We start from the raw sequence: 19,784 nt of genomic DNA on the forward strand, positions 1-19,784 counted from the left end.
TTGGTGTATGAAAAAATGATTCCTTTCCAGTTAATATTTTGCTCTGTATCGTTATCAGTTATTTCGCTAGCATTTGTATTCAGACTTAATAGTTTTCAGGTCACTATTATAACACTTTCTAAAAAAGATATTAAAGAGACGGAATAATATGATTTCCAAAAAGTGCAACAATTGCCTTGATTCATCATGGCGGCCTCACTCAGCCACAGTCACCTCTCGATTGAAGACAGGGTTGCCATTCGTACGATAATTATAGTACGTGTACGATTATTTTGGGTCCGATACGATGTACGATACATACCTAAGGTATAAACAATGTAGGTGTGTGTGGGTTTAATTAAACAATTATACTAAAATCTTTTGAAATAAGTCAATCATGTAACACCCTAATAATTATATTGAAACTGTGTACGATAATTTTGGTTGAAAAACGACAATTTTAAGGCTCATGTACGATAATTCAGTCGAAATAATCATGGAAGATCCCACCACAACAAACCATCAGTCCTGAGAGAGCGAAGTGACCCAGGGATTTGTGAATTAAATGTGGCCACGGAACTACGCCAATATTCGCTGTTCGTTGTGTTAGTTGTAAAAAAGAATTCGCTGCCATCATGATCAAGTTATTTTCCATGAAAAACCAGAAGAAAGATGGAAGTGAAGCGCCGAAACAGGGAACACAGAAGAGGGCTTCCGCTGCCCAGCTCAGAATTACTAAAGGTAAGAATTTAATGATTTTAACTGCTATTTTGGGCTCAGTTTTGGGTTGGAAGTAATTTTTAATGATTGTAGCACCTCATTTAAAATGTGATTTCCTAATAAAACTTCAAACTATAAAGATGTGTTCGAAATTGTAATTGGAAAAGGACTTCGTAGCCTACTAACCCTAATAGGACTCCCTTATTATCGCCCATTTTATTATTTTAATTGTTATTTTGGGCTCAGTTTTGGGTTTGAAAGTCATTTTTTAATGATTGTATAACCTCATATACAATCTGATTTCCTAATAAAACTTCTAACTATAAAGATGTGTACGAAAATGAAATTGGAAAAGGACTTCGTAGCCTACCTACCCTAATAGGACTCTCTTATTATCGCCTATTTTATTATTTATCCTATTAGCTAAGATTCCCTAAATATAGATTTATTTTATAGCTTATTCGGATGTATTTTCTTGTATTTTTAGATTGAATTTTAAGCATCAGTGGTTATTTTTTTGACGTTTCCTAGTTTAACCTTGGCCAACTAGGATTTTGTGAGGATACTGTAGCTAGCAATGATACCGTTCTATTTTAGTCCTTTCAGATTTTAATGTCGTCTTCAAGTTGAAATCTTTATTCTGGAAATATTTATACAGCATCACTAATAAATACAAATATTTTACTTAACTCTCCTGATATATCCTGGGATATTGTATCCTTATATATCAGGAGTTGCGGGTTAGACGTTAAGTCCTACAACCCACCCCTTGACCTAGAGTGACCTAGATTGACATATTTTTACTCATCAAAATCGAAGTATTTCTGTAGGGGCCACGGTTGATTATAGTATACAATAAGCATTTTTTTCCTTATAAGATCTGTAATAGCTATTCCTGTCTCATTACTAATCAGAATTAAAGGTTTAAAGGCTGCTCATGAATGGCAGAGGCAAGGGACGGTGACATTGCCCTATCAAGGAGGATAATGCCCTAAAGACTGACTATATTACATATGATTAGCACCCAAGCCCCCCTCTCCACCCAAGCTAGGACCAAGGAGAGCCAGGAAATAGCTCCTGATGACTCAGCAGATAGACTTATAGGCTCCCCCAAACCCACCATCTGTATCTCACAATGATGGTGAGGTTGCAGCGACCTAAGGAACTAATGAGTTTGAGCGGGACTCGAACCCAAGTCTGGCAATCACCTGGCAAAGACGCTACCACCAGGCCACCATAAACTGAAGGGATTCCAGTTGGAATTTTAAAGAAAATATGTTTATTAAGCTGGTTCATGTCGTCGTAAATCCCATAGTAGTTGCGTTTTTATTTTAATGTGGAATTGCACTCACATTATAAAGTCATGGCCTGATTCGGGCTTAAGGTAGGCGGGCTTTACTCATGGTAATCCTTCCCTAGCCTTCAGGTCGCCTGCTCTTGCATCAGTGTTTTGGAAGTTGGGTCCACTTTGACATTGGATTTCAGTTTAATTCAACGTCAAAATTCAACCAATCAGCCTTTGTCAACAGATGGATTATTAACGGTATTAATCATACCGAGTGCCAGAAATATTGAAAAAAAATTTTCCATTTTTATCTTTTACTGGGTTTGCTCTGAACTTTCAAGTTTTAAACATAAGACTTACCCGGTAGTTATATATATATAGCTTACGTCCCCGACGTCAGCTATATATATAACTACTGGGTAAGTATGTTCAAAAATTTATTTTATAATGAAAATACCATATTTAGGGTATGATAGGGTTAAGCCTAAGTCCTGATTGAAGCCCATGTCCTAATAAAATCACTTTGCTATAATGAAGGATAAGTGGAGGTACCCTCATTATCTTACAATCCTGTCCCTTATACGGAACATGAAAACCATTCCGGCCATTGCATTACAATACAGTGCTTACTTAGGGTAGGATAGTCTGAAGTAAACTAATTCTATTTGTAAAATCTGCGATGCTATAGGAGCTCAGATCATGTTTCATCAATGCTGTAACAAGGAGAAGTTATTCAGAAACAACATTAGTTCCTGATGTTGTGAAATTGTAGGGTGTTATTGATACCTAATCTATGTGCACGTCACAACGTTTTTGGTCTTTAATGCGGATTGATTGTGTTCTTCCTAATAAGTAAGGACATGATGTCCTAGGTTAGGTTAGGTTAAGGAACGTGAAACTTGAATGGTTATGAGTGCCATTGGAATAGTAATTATTTTTGTATTTTATTTTTGTTTTGTCATACAAAATATAATTTTCATAGGAAAGGTGTGTTAGAGAAAGGCTTACTCCTCTTCGAAACATATATGAGCTGTCTTTATGGGTAAGATTATTTTGTGTATACAGTTCAGTTTACAGGAAAATCTAGTACAGAGTACAGTAATAAGATACGGTTTACTAGTTTGAATGATATCCATATATTGGATAGTGATTAGTACATGTTAATGCTTTTAGTGAATGAAAAACTTTCTTTTAGATATCATTGAGAACAAAATTACTTTATGGCAACCTTTAGTTTTTGAAGCAAAAATATATCCCAATTATTTAAAAAGTTGAAACATCGTTTCCGTGTTTGTTTTAACATATACTTTGACCTCAGATAAACAGAGCCTCCTATTTGTTAACATTTTGAAATATATTTATACTAATTTGAGAGAATTTAAGATATACAATACTGTATTTGCTTAATGGCACAAACCCTGACTACATGTTGCTAAAACTTTGTGGTATAAACATTTTTGAATGACATTGCTAAATCCAATATCATCATCTTCCCCACTGCTATCGCTGAAACAAGGGGTCAGGTGTCTTGATGTGTCTTCTTCAACTATTTCTATCGAAAGCATCTTCTATCAAATTCCTCCTCTACTAAGCCTTCTTCACTTTATCGTGTTGTCTAATCCTTAGCTTCCCTCTTGTGCTTCCCCCCATTACAGGCTCTTCTTAATCCCTCTATACTCTCTCCGTTCCTCCCACCTCAACCGTGTCTTACCATTTCAGTAATCTTTACCGCCCTGCTGCTTCTCTTAATTTCTTTGTCAGCCTCTCGCAGCAAGATCCCCTTAAATTCATCTTAATGTCCACATTTTAGTTCATTGTAACTTCTGATCCTTCTTCCATCTTAATGAGTCCATTTCCTATCTTCATCTTTGTCTGCATCTTTTCCCACTTTGTGGGGTCGATATTTCTGGCCAGCGTTCTCCATCTACCTCTGTCCCACACTTCATCATATATATACCCTAGCATTAATTCTAATCTCACAATCTCCACCGGCTATATTGGTTTTGGCTAATTTTTCATGGCCGGTGTGACGGTCTGAACGATCCCCCGGTCTCAGAATTCTCCTTGATAATCTGCGCATGCGCGAACATTGCCGTTTGCCAGTGCATACAATGTTGATGTTTTATTTTCCTGTAATGTTAGCGTGCGCAGCTCAACATTACCGCTTGCCATAACCTATGAGCTTGATGTTTTATTTTCATGCGAGCGAAGCGAGCTAATGGTTGAAAAAAAACATTATACAATGTCGAGGAGAATTCTGAGACCGGGGGATCGTTCAGATCGTCACACCGGATGCCTTTCCTGCCGCCAACCCTCCCCATTTACCCGGGCTTGGGACCGGCACCAAGTTGAGGCTGGCTTGTTCCCCCTCAGTGGCTGGGTTAGTGCACTTCTTATCTGATTTTCCTATCAAGAGTACGTTTTTATCTATTTTTTTAATACTTCCAATTAGTATTGTATTAGTTACTGTACACTGTTCAAGATACTGAATACAGGAGAATGATTAGGAGCTGAGCTTCCAAGCTCAATGCAAAAAAAAGAGAAGACTGTTATTGATTTGTCGTAATTTTTTTTTTCAGACATCAACGAACTGACGTTACCAAAAACGTGCGACACGGAGTTCACAGATCCTGACGATCTCTTGAATTTTAAACTAATCATATGTCCAGATGAGGTGAGTTGGGTATAGATGCCTCCAAGACTTTGGAGAAGGTGTCTGTTTTTTACTTGTTCTCTTGATTTTTTTTATGTTTTCGTTTGTTGGAGGTATGGAAATTAGAACCCTTTTATTACTAAAACCTTTTACTTATTTTGATGGACAGTGTTTCTGTAGAAATAACATGAAAAGAAAACACTTGATTGATTGTAGGTTAAAGAATAGTACACAGGTTTATGCCTTATGTCTTTTGATGCACTCGTCCCTATTCATCCAATATGGCAGAGACTGATTGACAAGTAGTACAATTATTATAGATATTTTTGTCGTAAATAAAATGTAACAAGACCACGGAGTCACTTTTCTAGACTCATAGGACTTGCCCAGTGGATTTGTTAATGAGAGGTGAATATTGAATCAGGGTAATATTAAAGAATTTGTCAACTAGGTAAGGTAAAACAGTTGAAAACCATGTTTGATAACACTATGGAACTGTGAAATTGCTTTAAAAATCTCCAATACTGATGTAATTTAAACCTGTTTATTATTATTAAATTTCCAATGAAGATACTTTTATCATTTTTGATCGAGCAAAGCACTAAATTTTGAATGGAAAGGCCTTTATTATTTTAGTGTAAATAAGGGATTTTGACGAATGAAAATCTATTTCGGGGCGAGGAACCTGTGTCGCCCAGTGAACGAGCAAAACAAAACACGTTCTGAAGAGGAATGAAGATGGGGGGTGGGGAGATGTAGGGGTAGAGAGGGGGGGGATGTTGATGAAGGAGAGGTCTAATTTGTGAGGGATCTATGATCGGGGTTCAATCACGCCACAGTTTTCTATACCAACACTCAATGAGTGAGCGAGCTAGGTTTATTCCTGGCATTCCATGCATCTCTTTTTCTCTGGTATATTCAGCAATATCTATGCCTTAGAAATGGTGCTAGAGGAGTATTTCACTGGGCGACACAGGTCGAGCCCAGAAATTAGATTTTTCTTAGATATTATGTTTGGAAAAGTTATATGTGCAATCATGTTATAATCTGCATTTTGAATTGAGAAGTTTGAAATCTATCTTGTTTTCTTTCAGGGCTTCTATAGAGGGGGACGGTTTGTTTTCAGTTTCAAAGTCGGTCCTAACTATCCTCATGAGCCACCCAAAGTCAAGTGTGAAACCATGGTAAGTAATGTGCCATACATTTCAGTGTCTGTGAAGCTATTTGTACCAATGTGTTTTTTTTTTTTTTCAAGTAATTACAGATGGGTGGCTGAAGGATACCTTTTCTTCCTGGTCCAAATCAAACATGGAAAAGAGAAGGAAGAAGTATTTATGGCAGAGAAGGAAAGAAACTATAACAGAGTAAATTTAACAAGAGGGAGTTTGAAAGTAGAACACTTCTCTTTTTTTGTGTGGTCTTTAGTGGGATTATTTGATTGAAATAAGATTCTGCTGATATATGCTGAGGTCTGTGGTAGTACTGTTTAGTGAACTTGGGAATTTGAAGTACCTTCCAAATTCTATTCTGCTCTGTATCCTCTTCTGAATTAGATGTCGATCAGATGAATTTTTTCAGTTGATTTTTTGTTGTTATTAATGTTGATCTCATTCTGTTCTTTATTATTTTCCCTTTTAATAAGCACAGAACATATTCCCTTTTACAGTTCATGATGAAAATAGTATAAGTGGTCTTTTGGAAAATCCTATGAAATAATTTTTAACCCTTTTACCCCCAAAGGACGTACTGGTACATTTCACAAAACTCACCCCTTTACCCCCATGGACGTACCGGTACGTCCTTGCAAAAAAAATTTATAAAATTTTTTTTTTTCATTTTTTTGATAATTTTTAAAAAAAAATTCAGGCATTTTCCAAGAGAATGAGATCAACCTGACCTCTCTATGAAAAAAAAGTTAAGGCTGTTAGAGCAATTTAAAAACTATATACTGCAAAATGTGCTGGTGAAAAAATAACCCCTTGGGGGTTAAGGGTTGGAAATTTCCAAAGAGCCTGGGGTTAAAAGGGTTAAGAATAAGATCCTCTGTTTGCTTCTGGTGTAGGTTTTAAGACAGGGTCTTTTTTGCTTACCAGTACACAGGCCCTTGATATACTGTGTCTGATGAGGGGAGGGATTATTGCATTTGATTATTTGGTCACAGAATTTATTTAAAAATGTACGAGTTAAGGACATTTCAAGGTCATTTTAATGGCTCAAATCTATTTTCAGGTGTATCACCCCAACATAGACTTAGAAGGAAATGTATGCCTTAACATTTTACGTGAGGATTGGAAGCCCGTCCTCACCATCAATTCCATCGTCTATGGGCTCCAATATCTGTTCCTCGTTAGTATATTGTCTTTGATTTGTTTCTTTAAAGTTTTATATATAATTTTTGTGTATTGCATAATTTTTTTGTTCATGCAAATTATTATTACAAGCTAAGCTACAACCCTAGTTGGAAAAGCAAAATGCTATAAGACCAAGGGCTCCAACAGGGAAAAATAGCCTAGCGGGAAAAGGAAATAAGGAAAAAAATAAGCTACAAGAGAAGTAATAAATAATCAAAAAATATTTCAAGAACAGTAACAATATTAAATTAGTTCTTTTATATATAAACTATAAAAACTTGAAAACAAACAAGAGCAAGAGAAATAAGATAGAATAGCGTGCCCGAGTATACCCTTAAACAAGAGAAAATGAAAAGTAAGGTTTTTCAATATTAAACTTACCCGATAATGTAGCTGTCAACTCCGTTGCCCGACAGAATTCTATGGAGGGATACGCCAGCTATCACAATACTAGAAGGGGGTGTACTTACCAGCGCCACCTGTGGCCAGGTACTCAAGTACTTCTTGTTGACACCTCCTCAATTATTCCTCTGTCGTGCTTCCGGCAAGACGTTCTGGGATACGCTTATGTTCTTGGAGTATTTTCACGACTTTGGTGAAGTATTTCTCTTTGATTTCGGCTGTCGCTTTACTGGAAACTTCTATATTAGCTTAGTTAGCTTTTGGAATTAATTTGATTAATTATGGTGTCGAAGAGAGTATGAACTCTCTTTCACCTTTCAATGGCCGACCCTTCCCTTAGACGGAAGTGTTGGTGTCTAAGAGAGTATAGACTCTCTTTCTTGATTTTGTAACAAAAGTTATAGATTTATTTTATATCTCTCCGCCTCTTATAGGCCTCTTCGATTAACTTCCTTTTATTATAAACTTATTAAAATTAATTTTTATATTTGTTTATATTCGACCTTCCTAATAGTAGGCGGTCTTTTCTTGGTACCGAAGTTAATTAACATTGAGCCCGTCATTTCGGTTTTACCTGTTAACATATTATGCTATTTTAATGTCTTTGAAAGAATTTCTTTGATAGTCTAGTACTGTTTTCAAAGTTGAACTAACGTTTTGTTTTGTCTCTGCAGTTGTTGACGTTCAGAACGTTCAACTTGCACTCTATCGTTACGATAGAGAAAGAGTTTTCACGGTTTCACGTTGCAGTAAGAGTAACCGTGTCTAGCGTTTTGTTCATTCTTTCTTAACTTAATGGTTTTGATCCTAATAAAGGAACTTTTCATTTTGGGAAATATTTCAGTTTTTTCCTTTAACAATAATATGTTTTAACGATATATATGATTGGGCTCTTCTCTCAGGTTCTAAGTCAAGAGAGAGAGAGAGAGAGAGAGAGATAGAGACGGAGGGAGAAAGAGGAGAATAAACGTTTCATTCAAGCCTGCCAGGCGTACGAATAACGTTGTTATCGTTTTTACTCTTCTCCCTAGTCTCTTTAGGGGAAGAAGGTAAACGTTTCTAGAGTGATCTAGTGTTTAGTCTCTTTCCAGCCACTGAATTATTTATCTTTCATTAGATTTTTCTGTTACATTGTAATTCTGTTTTCGCAATTACTAACTTTTGAGAAAGGATAGAATTGCGTGTTTCAGGTACAACCACTTAAAGTTTCGAGTTCAGTGAAATAAGTGCAAACAGAAAATCAAAGTGATAAGTGATTAGCGCAAAGTTCAGTGTTGTGCGTGAGGGTACTTCTGTGCGCGCCAGTCGTCCTCCCAGTCCGGGACCTCTTGCAAGCTCCCAAGCCCAGGGGAGAAGCAATGTCGAAGGGCAGAAGGGTTCAGCAGGCCTTGATCGGCGCACAGAAGTATCCTCGGTGGTTGTGGGCGTGTCTTACCGAGACCGTCACTCCCACCCGCAGACGATTGAGCCCTTATTTTGCTCGTCTGCAGAAGAAATTTAGGGGAGAAAACGCTGGTCTCAGGTCTCAAGACCTCTTAAACGTAAAGTCCAGACCTATGCCAGACGTATGAAGTTAGAGTTCAACAACCCGGATGCAGTCATTGGGTTAGCTCTGACTCTCCTCAGTCATCAGTTGAATGCACTCCGCCTAAGAGGAGTAAGGTTCTGCCACAACAGAGCTCGACTGTTAAGGCTTTACCTCAGCCTACTGTAGTTTCTGCCGACCCCAAGTGGACTCTACTACAGTCCATGCAAGCACTGCTTTCGGACTTGATGCGTGAGTGTCAGGCTGAGAGTGTTGCGCCTCCGCCTACACTCCCTCCGCCTGCGCTCGCTCCGCCTGATCGCAGTTCCACCTGCCAGGCGTACGATGTTGAGCCACGTTCTGAGTTTGCTGTTCCCAGTGGTGTTCAGCCTCCGCCTTCCTTAAGGCAACTTTTACAATGGGATCAGGAGGATTATACCTCTCTTCCTCCGCCTCCACTTGCTGCTCCACCAGTGATGCAACACTCGGTTGAGGTACAACAACCTCTCCCGTCCATGAGTCAGTCTCCTCAGCTCTCGCTGCAGCGAGCTCAACCCTCCTCAAGGCAAGCACCTCAACACCTTAGCCTGCCTCAGGAGCCTCAACTTGCGAGATTTTTACTGCGTTCTGCGCAGCCACTACCTTTTCGCTCTCAGCTCACACCGCAGGAACCTCAACTCGTTCCTCAGGAACTTGCTACTGCGCATCCGCCAACCACTCAGCAAGCGCAACCCTTGAGTTCAGCCACTCATGCCAGGAGTCAGCCTCCTCCACCCATGAGCCTACCTTCTGCTGATCAGCCTTTGCAGACTGAGCCTCAGGTGTTCCCTCAACAGAGTCTTGAAGAGGAAACCACAACTATTGTTGTTCCAGCTCGTTCTGACTCTGCTGTTCAGCATACCTTACCTCCATTTTCAAACCTATGATAATGGAGGTTATTTGTATTACTTATAAAAATATATTTGTATTCCTGGCAATATATTTTTAACAATATCGCAAAATATGGCAAAAATATGAATCATGAGTTATGAATGTAAGGTATATATTATGTTGATATTAAAACCCCATGCAAGCATGCATAAAGCACTCTAGCACTGGTCATGGAATTTCTGAGAAATGTTAAACGCCATGCACACGCTCTGCTTACCTTACATGCTCTGCTCACAGCATGCTCTGCATACTACATGCTCTGCATACAGCATGCTCTGCATTCAGCATGCTCTGCATACAACATGCTCTACATACAGCATGCTCTGCATACAGCATGCTCTGCATACAACATGCTCTGCACACAGCATGCTCTGCATACAACATGCTCTGCATACAGCATGCTCTGCATTCAGCATGCTCTGCATACAACATGCTCTACATACAGCATGCTCTGCATACAGCATACTCTGCATACAACATGCTCTGCATACCTTACCGCATGCTTCTCAGTCACACATCTTTGGTTGTTGCCAACTCACTAGACTGTCAAGCAGTTTCATAACGTTGCCTTCTAGTCTGCTGCTTTTGCACCAGTGAACCCTCACTGAGAGAACTTAGCTTTTCTAGGATATGGTCCCTGTAGATGAGAAAGTTCTTTTCTCCCTCCTTCTGATATTCCCTTGAGGACTCTGTCATTTGGAGGGAGCCTTTAGCTGCATAGCCTCCTATGGACTTTTATTTAAGCATAACATGCTTCCAGGGAAGGTAATGGTTCCACTTCAGTCGCTAATCCCGTCTGTTACCACACCTGCTCCCATAGACCTTGAGCTGTGTTACAAGACATGCAGTCCAAGCTTAGTCCTTGTTAGAGGATTTTTTGTTTACGGAGTCAATGTGTCACGGGGAAGACGTTCAACAACCAACAGAAGTGACTTGTTGTGACGCAGTGCGGCAACCTCAGCAACCCGATAAGGAGTTTGTCTGTACGACCCAGACAGTCTAGACAGATTCGGGTTGTCACTGTACTTCCTCGCTTGCCCATGATTGACAGTTCACAGACTGTGCAGCAGTACCATGATCTTGTGTCCGGCTCCGTCAGACGACTGGCTTTTAAGAGCTCCCACAAGTCGTCGCTGTCTGGAGATTTTCAAATGGACTATGGATCTGACCAAGGAACTGGGCCTCCTGGTCAATTTTGAGGAGTCTCAGCTCGTCCCATCCCAGACCATTGTCTCCTTGGGTATGGATCTTCAGAGTCGAGCTTTTCGGACTTTTCCGTCGGCCCCAAGGATCTTCCAAGCCCTAGAATGCATCCAGAGCATGCTGAGAAGGAACCGATGCTCAGTCAGGTAGTGGATGAGTCTAACAGGGACACTTTCATCGCTGGCCCTGTTCATCGTGTTAGGGAGACTCCACCTCCCCCCCCTTCAGTATCATCTAGCTGCTCACTGGATAAAGGACATGACGCTAGAGACGGTCTCAGTCCTGTTTCCGAAGAGAGGAGGTCTTCTCTCGCGTGGTGTAAGAACAGCTTTCTTCTCAAGGAAGTCTACCTTTGGCTGTTCAGAAACACAACCGCCGTCTCCTCTCGGACGCATCAGACACGGGCTGGGGTGCGACTTTGGACGGACAAGAATGCTCGGGAACTTGGAATCAGGAGCAAAGGACACTTCACATCAATTGCAAGGAGTTGTTGGCGGTTATTCTGGCCTTGATAAACTTCAAGTCCCTCCAGCTTAACAAAGTGGTGGAGGTGGACTCTGACAACACCACAGCCCTGGCTTATATCTTCAAGCAGGGAGGGACTCTTTCGTGGAAGTTGTTCTAGATCGCAAGGGACCTACTCATCTGGTCTAAAGATCGAAAGCTAACTGGTAACGAGGTTCATTCAGGGCGGTATGAATGTCATGGCAGATCACCTCAGACGGAAGGGTCAGGTCATCCCCACAGAGTGGACCCTTCTCAAGAATGTTTGCAGCAGACTTTGGGCCCTGTGGGGTCAGCCAACCATAGATCTGTTCACTACCTCGATAACCTAGAGACTCCTGTTGTATTGTTCTCCGATTCCAGACCCAGCAGCAGTTCACGTGGATGCTTTTCTGCTGGATTGGTTCCATCTCGACCTGTATGCATTCCCGCCGTTCAAGATTGTCAACAGGGTACTTCAGAAGTTCTCCTCTCACAAAGGGACACGGCTGACGTTGGTTGGCTCCGCTCTGGCCCGCGAGAGAATGGTTCTTAGAGGTACTGCAATGGCTGGTCGACATTCCCAGGACTCTTCCTCTAGGAGTGAACCTTCTAAGTCTACCTCACGTAAAGAAGGTACACCAATCCTCCACGCTCTTCGTCTGACTGCCTTCAGACTTTCGAAAGACTCTCAAGAGCTAGGGGCTTTTCGAAGGAAGCAGCCAGAGCGATTGCCAAAGCAAGGAGAACATCCACTCTCAGTATCTATCAGTCTATAGGGGAAGTCTTCCGTAGCTGGTACAAGACCAATGCAGTTTCCTCAACCAGTACCACTGTAACCCAGATTGCTGACTTCCTGTTATATCTAAGGAAAGTAAGATCCCTTTCAGCTCCTACGATCAAGGGTTACAGAAGTATGTTGGCAGCGGTTTTCCGCCACAGAGGCTTGGATCTTTCCACCAACAAAGATCTACAGGACCTCCCTAGGTCTTTTGAGACCTCAAAGGAACGTCGGTTGTCCACTCCAGGCTGGAATCTAGACGTGGTCCTAAGGTTCCTTATGTCATCAAGATTTGAACCTCTCCAATCAGCCTCTTTTTAGGACCTCACATTAAAAACTCTTTTCCTCGTGTGCTTGACAACAGCTAAAAGAGTAAGTGAGATCCACGCCTTCAGCAGGATCATTGTTTTCACATCTGAAACGGCTACATGTTCCTTGCAGCTCGGTTTTTGCTAAACGAGCTTCCTTCACGTCCTTGGCCTAAGTCGTTCGAGATCCCAAGCCTGTCCAACTTGGTGGGGAATGGTCTGAAGAGAGTACTTTGCCCAGTTAGAGCTCTTAGGTACTATCTAAAAAGGTCTTAACCTTTACAAGGACAATCAGAAGCCTTATAGTGTGCTATCAAGAAACCTTCTTTTCCAAGTTCTAAGAACTCAGTTTCTTACTATTCAGGCTTCTGATTAGAGAAACACATTCTCATCTGAAGGAAGAAGACCTTGCTTTGCTGAAGGTAAGGACACATGAAGTGGGAGCTGTGGCTACTTCAGTGGCCTTCAAACAGAGCCATTCTCTGCAGAGTGTTATGGATGCAACCTATTGGAGAAGCAAGTCAGTGTTCGCATCATTCTATCTCAAAGATGTCCAGTCTCTTTACGAGTACTGCTACACCCTGGGACCATTCGTAGCAACGAATGCAGTAGTAGGCGAGGGCTCAGCCACTACATTCCCATAATCCCATAACCTTTTAACCTTTCTCTTGAATACTTTTTATGGGTTGTACGGTCGGCTAAGAAGCCTTCCACATCCTTGTTGATTTGGCGGGTGGTCAATTCTTTCTTGAGAAGCGCCGAGGTTAAAGGTTGTGATGAGGTCCTTTAGTATGGGTTGCAGCCCTGTATACTTTAGCACCTTTGAGTTGATTCAGCCTCCCAAGAGGAACGCTGCGCTCAGTAAGGAAGACGATCTTATTAAAGGCAGAGTAACGGTTCAAGTCGACTTCCTTACCAGGTACTTATTATTTCATTGTTATTGTGGATAACTGATTATATGAAATACGGGATACTTAGCTATCCTTTAATCTTGTACACTGGTTTTCACCCACCCCCCTGGGTGTGAATCAGCTACATGATTATCGGGTAAGTTTAATATTGAAAAATGTTATTTTTATTAGTAAAATAAATTTTTGAATATACTTACCCGATAATCATGATTTAATCGACCCTCCCTTCCTCCCCATAGAGAACCAGTGGACCGAGGAATAATTGAGGAGGTGTCAACAAGAAGTACTTGAGTACCTGGCCACAGGTGGCGCTGGTAAGTACACCCCCTTCTAGTATTGTGATAGCTGGCGTATCCCTCCATAGAATTCTGTCGGGCAACGGAGTTGACAGCTACATGATTATCGGGTAAGTATATTCAAAAATTTATTTTACTAATAAAAATAACATTTTTTCAAGAAGCATTGTAACATAAGTTTTAAAATTCTTAGTCTAGATGTGTTATTGTTCAAATAGTGTAGGTCCTTTCATATTGAAGCATTTTTGTAAATGTAGGTGAAAATACTCACTCGATTCATCTGGAATTGTTACAGCTATATCCGTAACATTGTGCCGAGGATATACTGTTTAGAAATGAGATGTTACGTTGATAAAACTAGCTAAACACCTTTAGAGTAAATATTGAGATGTTGATAAAACTAGCTAAACACCTTTAGAGTAAATATTGAGATGTTGATAAAACTAGCTAAACACCTTTAGAGTAAATATTGAGATGTTACGTTGATAAAACTAGCTAAATACCTTTAGAGTTAATATTGAGATGTTACGTTGATAAAACTAGCTAAACACCTTTAGAGTAAATATTGAGATGTTACGTTGATAAAACTAGCTAAACACCTTTAGAGTAAATATTGAGATGTTACGTTGATAAAACTAGCTAAATACCTTTAGAGTTAATATTGAGATGTTACGTTGATAAAACTAGCTAAATACCTTTAGAGTTAATATTGAGATGTTACGTTGATAAAACTAGCTAAATACCTTTAGAGTTAATATTGAGATGTTACGTTGATAAAACTAGCTAAATACCTTTAGAGTAAATATTGAGGTGTTACGTTGATAAAACTAGCTAAACACCTTTAGAGTAAATATTGAGGTGTTACGTTGATAAAACTAGCTAAATACCTTTAGAGTTAATATTGAGATGTTACGTTGATAAAACTAGCTAAATACCTTTAGAGTTAATATTGAGATGTTACGTTGATAAAACTAGCTAAATACCTTTAGAGTTAATATTGAGATGTTACGTTGATAAAACTAGCTAAACACCTTTAGAGTTAATATTGAGATGTTACGTTGATAAAACTAGCTAAATACCTTTAGAGTTAATATTGAGATGTTACGTTGATAAAACTAGCTAAATACCTTTAGAGTAAATATTGAGATGTTACGTTGATAAAACTAGCTAAATACCTTTAGAGTTAATATTGAGATGTTACGTTGATAAAACTAGCTAAACACCTTTAGAGTAAATATTGAGATGTTACGTTGATAAAACTAGCTAAATACCTTTAGAGTTAATATTGAGATGTTACGTTGATAAAACTAGCTAAACACCTTTAGAGTTAATATTGAGATGTTACGTTGATAAAACTAGCTAAACACCTTTAGAGTAAATATTGAGATGTTACGTTGATAAAACTAGCTAAATACCTTTAGAGTTAATATTGAGATGTTACGTTGATAAAACTAGCTAAATACCTTTAGAGTAAATATTGAGATGTTACGTTGATAAAAGTGGCTAAACACCTTTAGAGTAAATATTGAGATGTTCCATTGATAAAACTAGCTAAACACCTTTAGAGTAAATATTGAGATGTTACGTTGATAAAACTAGCTAAACACCTTTAGAGTAAATATTTTGTAATGAAGGTCCTGTGAGTACCAACATGCTTCCGAAACTGAAAAGACAAGGAGATTGTCTTTCAGTTACCACTAGAATGTTTCTTCCATTTACTAAAGGTCGGTTTACACGGGGATAGTTCACTGATGCCGTTAACTAGCGGCAAATAATCTTAACAAGATAGTAAGCATTTGCACTAAAACACTTTGCCTTTGCATGGAGATAATTTGCTGATGTCGGTAAATTATATTTGTATAAAAAGCCCTTAAGGACATGTCTTTATTGAAGGGAAAGACAATAAAAAAATTTCAAAAGCTTTTGAAATTTTATGAATAAATGTCGATTAAGCTGAGATTTTGGAGAAACATTACGAACATGTGGTGAATATAAGAATAAATTTTATTAGAATTTTTTTTTATATATTTAATAAGTTCAAAATTATAATCATATAAAGACAAGTAGAAAGAGGATAATCCATCCTTATTTAGTTGAGATGTGAGGATGAAGTCTTTCCCTGTGATCAACTTCACCACTCCATGTTTCCGTACCACTCTTAAGATTAAGTGATATATAAGGTACAAAATTTATGGAATTAGAAATTTAAGTAATAAATGGGAAATTGTAGTGAAAAGACTAACAAGATTCCTTAGAAAATGGTCAGACAGTTTGACATTAAATTTATTATAACTTCAGGGTTTGCATATATTGAACAAGAGAGAAATTGCAGTAGTTGACACGTTTATCCCCTACTTTTAAAGTCCTTATTTTATTCTTTGTTTCCAACAGGAGCCTAATCCAGAGGACCCATTGAATAAGGAAGCTGCGGAAGTGTTACAGAACAATCGGCGACTATTCGAACAGAATGTAACGAGGAGTATGAAGGGCGGTTACATCGGCAATGTTTACTTTGATCGCTGCCTTAAGTGACATGTGACACTAATTACACAATTCTTAAACCTACCATTGGGGTTGGGTTGTGTAGTGTTAAAGCAACAAAAGATATAGTGGCTATGTTATTTTATACAATGGAGTTATTTAACTGGCTTGCAGATACAGCTTTTTATATGGTTACTGTGGTAAGATTTGTGCAGGTCCTGTAGGCAGCAGCAGCCGCAACCTTTGGAGGTAAATGGGTTCCGTTAGAATCGTGGTGCTGTCTCTGCCAATTTCCATTCCCCCCCCCTCCTGCAGCTTTCATCCACCCGATCATGGACCTGCCACATCGACAGGATTCAGACATTCAGTTGTTTCTCTCAAGTGTTGTTGAACCTTTGCGGTGTGTCGAGAGTATTCCGTTCATTAGTCTTTTGAAGAAAATGATATATCCTTTGCAAATTAAACTTGCAAATACTGCAATGCTAATACAAATACCTATAGATTGTGAGGACTTTGTGTGAAAATAGTTACCCTTTTAAATCTACACCTTTCAAGTGACACTGTGGTGATGAATCTGTGCTGTTTCACATTTTCAACATCAAGGATATTTGTGACGGAAGGAATTCATTACATACCTTTTTGAGTAACCAGCCTGTTCCGCCGATTCTTTGCCTCTCACGCTTTTAAGGTCATCCAGTACAGTAATTGGAAGTAGATAGGTGAATGTGTCTTGATGTCATGAAAGCTTTTCTGTTTAATACCTCATGGAGAGATAAGTTTACATATATCACTAAAGAAATAGCCATTAAGAACTCCAGCAACTTGCCTGTTACCGTCACATTGAATGATCGCTGCATCATACTGTACAGTAGGGGTAGAACATTGTCCAGTCATGCACAATACCCACACACTTCATAGATGCCTCGTGATATAACCTTTGGGGTTTGGAAGAAGTAACTTGATTTTTCTAAAGGAAGCGAATAGTGTGTTCTCACTTCCCTTAGTTTAGCAAATAGAGCTTTTGATTTTATGCTTTTCACACAATTTTTCACAGCCATGTCTTGTCCATGTAAATTTTGAATCCTACTAGCATTTACGTAAAACAGGTTTTTAGTTTTTTCTCTCAAATCTTCAAGGTTATTTAGCAAGATTGTCTCTTTTTAGTACGCAAATTTTTTTCTATAGGAGTCTTCAATTTCTTCCCCTCTTTCTGTTACCCTTCCTCTTTTCTTTTTCATGTTGAATGTTTTTAAGTAATCAGAGTATTCTTGCCTGCTTTTTTTGCAGTTACATTCTTTAGTTTGAGTAGGTGGCCTTTTGTTTAGGGACTCGTCTTACTTCTCTATTTTTCCCCCTTTTGTAAGTGTAATTTATGCATACTTTCACTTATGTTTTTGATGGTTTGCATGAATGTCTCCTCAAATTTATCATGTATAAATAATACATCCCCAAGCCGTCTCTTTTGAGTGTTAGTCATATCTCATTTCTCTCTCTCTCTCTCTCTCTCTCTCTCTCTCTCTCTCTCTCTCTCTCTCTCTCTCTCTCTCTCTCTCTCTCTCTCTCATGTATAGTTTTTACCTATGAGAGGCACACCATAACCTTCATTTTTTATTCTCTACGTTCCTTTTGTTGTTGAGGGCTCTTTAGAGTTATAGCCATTGTCACGTTTCTTCATCTCATCTTAATTCAATTTTCTTTGTGTCTGAGGATTCTTCTTATACCTTTCTACACCTCCCATGTGTCAGTCTGTGTGTGTGTGCGAGTGTGTGGGACATCTCGTCCTCTATAACTATGAGTCTTGTGATCTTACCCTTTCAAAATCCCTTCCCCTCTGTACGAGGGTCTCATTATGCTGATTTTCTCTCCCACTAATCAAGATCCATTCAAGCGAGGATGATCTGTCATTCCCCTTCACATTCTTTGTTGGCAGTTTAGATACCATATTTGTGAAGGTGGAAATTATTTAAAAGTCTCCATTTCACTGATTTTGACAAAGGCCCTTTGGGAAGCTTAAGATACGTCGTCCTTTTCTGTTTAGTATGTTTTAAAGTCTGTGGATATCCGTATTCTTAGGAATTTATTGTATTAGGTTGAACCTCCAATATCCATAATTTATTAATTCCATGTTTTTATCATTTTCTTGAAGAATTAAATCAATTTTTGCCCATTTAACAGACTACCTTGTCTCCCATCGTATTTTGTGATTCAAACTTGATTTAGTACAGCATTTTTGACAGAGGATATGTTTTATCTGTCGTAGGTTAATTTTATTTTAGTTATCAGGTGCTTTTCTTCATTCTAATAAAAGTGTTTATACTTATTTTCATCCTGTACTTGTGAGAAGTAAAGAAAAGCAAAATAACTTGCTTATGGGAAGCAAATGACCGTTGTAATACAAGATTTGATTTATTTTAATGTTACAGTGAAATTAACTGAGTCGTATATCATGGTATTTTGATGGATTTTCCTGTAAAGCAAATAAAGAAGTGAAGTATATCAAGGTGTTTCTTGTTTTTATTGAAGTACAAAACTTACTTTACTGGTGTTGAAGGTTTTGTGAGTAGATTGCTGTTTTGAGAAAAATATTGTTATCGGATAACTTTTAAGAGGCAGATATTGTTTTGAGATTTACAAAACTTTTCCTAGACATGATTGTTACGAAAGGAGCTGTATTTCAAGATGCATTCTTAGTACTTAACCCTTTTACCCCCAAAGGACGTACTGGTACGTTTCACAAAACTCATCCCTTTAACCCCATGGACGTACCGGTACGTCCTTGCAAAAAACTGCTTATTACATTTTTTTTTTTTTGCATATTTTTAATAATTTTTTGAGAAACTTCAGGCATTTTCCAAGAGAATGAGACCAACCTGACCTCTCTGACGAAAAGGCTGTGGGAGGAATTTAAAAAAATATATACTGCAAAATGTGCTTGAAAAAAAAAATAACCCCTGGGGGTTAATGGTTGGAAAGTTCCAAATAGCCTGGGGGTAAGAGGGTTAAACGGGAGTAAAGCTGTGTAACAATCATTATTTTGGTATTCTGTTCAATAATTACAGTATTAAGATGAAGATATATTAGATAGAATAGCATGGCCGCTGAGTGTACCTTCAAGCAATATTGGATAGTAGATATTGTAGTTTATAGATGCTTGAGTTCACTGCTGTTAATTTCAATCAAAGTGATTGACTTAAATGTTAAAAGTAAGAGATATTAAGGATAATTCTTTGTTTGGAGTTATTGCTAGTAAGATTAAGTAATAGAAACCAGAAATATTTAGTGAAGAATGTTGTTATCGACAGTTTAACCCTTTAACCCCCAGGCTATTTGGAAATTTCCAGCCCTTAACCCCCAAGGGGTTATTTTTTTCCCAGCACATTTTGCAGTATATATTCTTTAAATTGCTCTAACAGCCTTAATTTTTGTCATAGAGAGGTCAGGTTGGTCTCATTCTCTTGGAAAATGCCAGAAGTTTC

The 19,784-nt window shown here is 38.6% G+C and overlaps 1 protein-coding gene across 1 annotated transcript; it reads left to right on the forward strand.

Annotated features, from left to right (window-relative positions):
- Positions 1–472: 472 nt before the first annotated feature.
- LOC137638491 (NEDD8-conjugating enzyme Ubc12-like) lies at positions 473–18,812 on the forward strand. The gene is made up of 5 exons (XM_068370586.1): positions 473–720; positions 4,564–4,658; positions 5,732–5,821; positions 6,867–6,983; positions 16,219–18,812. Exons 1-5 carry the CDS (start codon positions 615–617, stop codon positions 16,357–16,359), a joined length of 549 nt encoding a protein of 182 aa, XP_068226687.1. The 5' UTR covers positions 473–614; the 3' UTR covers positions 16,360–18,812.
- The last annotated feature ends 972 nt before the right edge of the window (positions 18,813–19,784 follow it).

The sequence above is a fragment of the Palaemon carinicauda genome, chromosome 3 (genome assembly GCF_036898095.1).
Source record: "Palaemon carinicauda isolate YSFRI2023 chromosome 3, ASM3689809v2, whole genome shotgun sequence".
Lineage (NCBI taxonomy): Eukaryota > Metazoa > Arthropoda > Malacostraca > Decapoda > Palaemonidae > Palaemon > Palaemon carinicauda.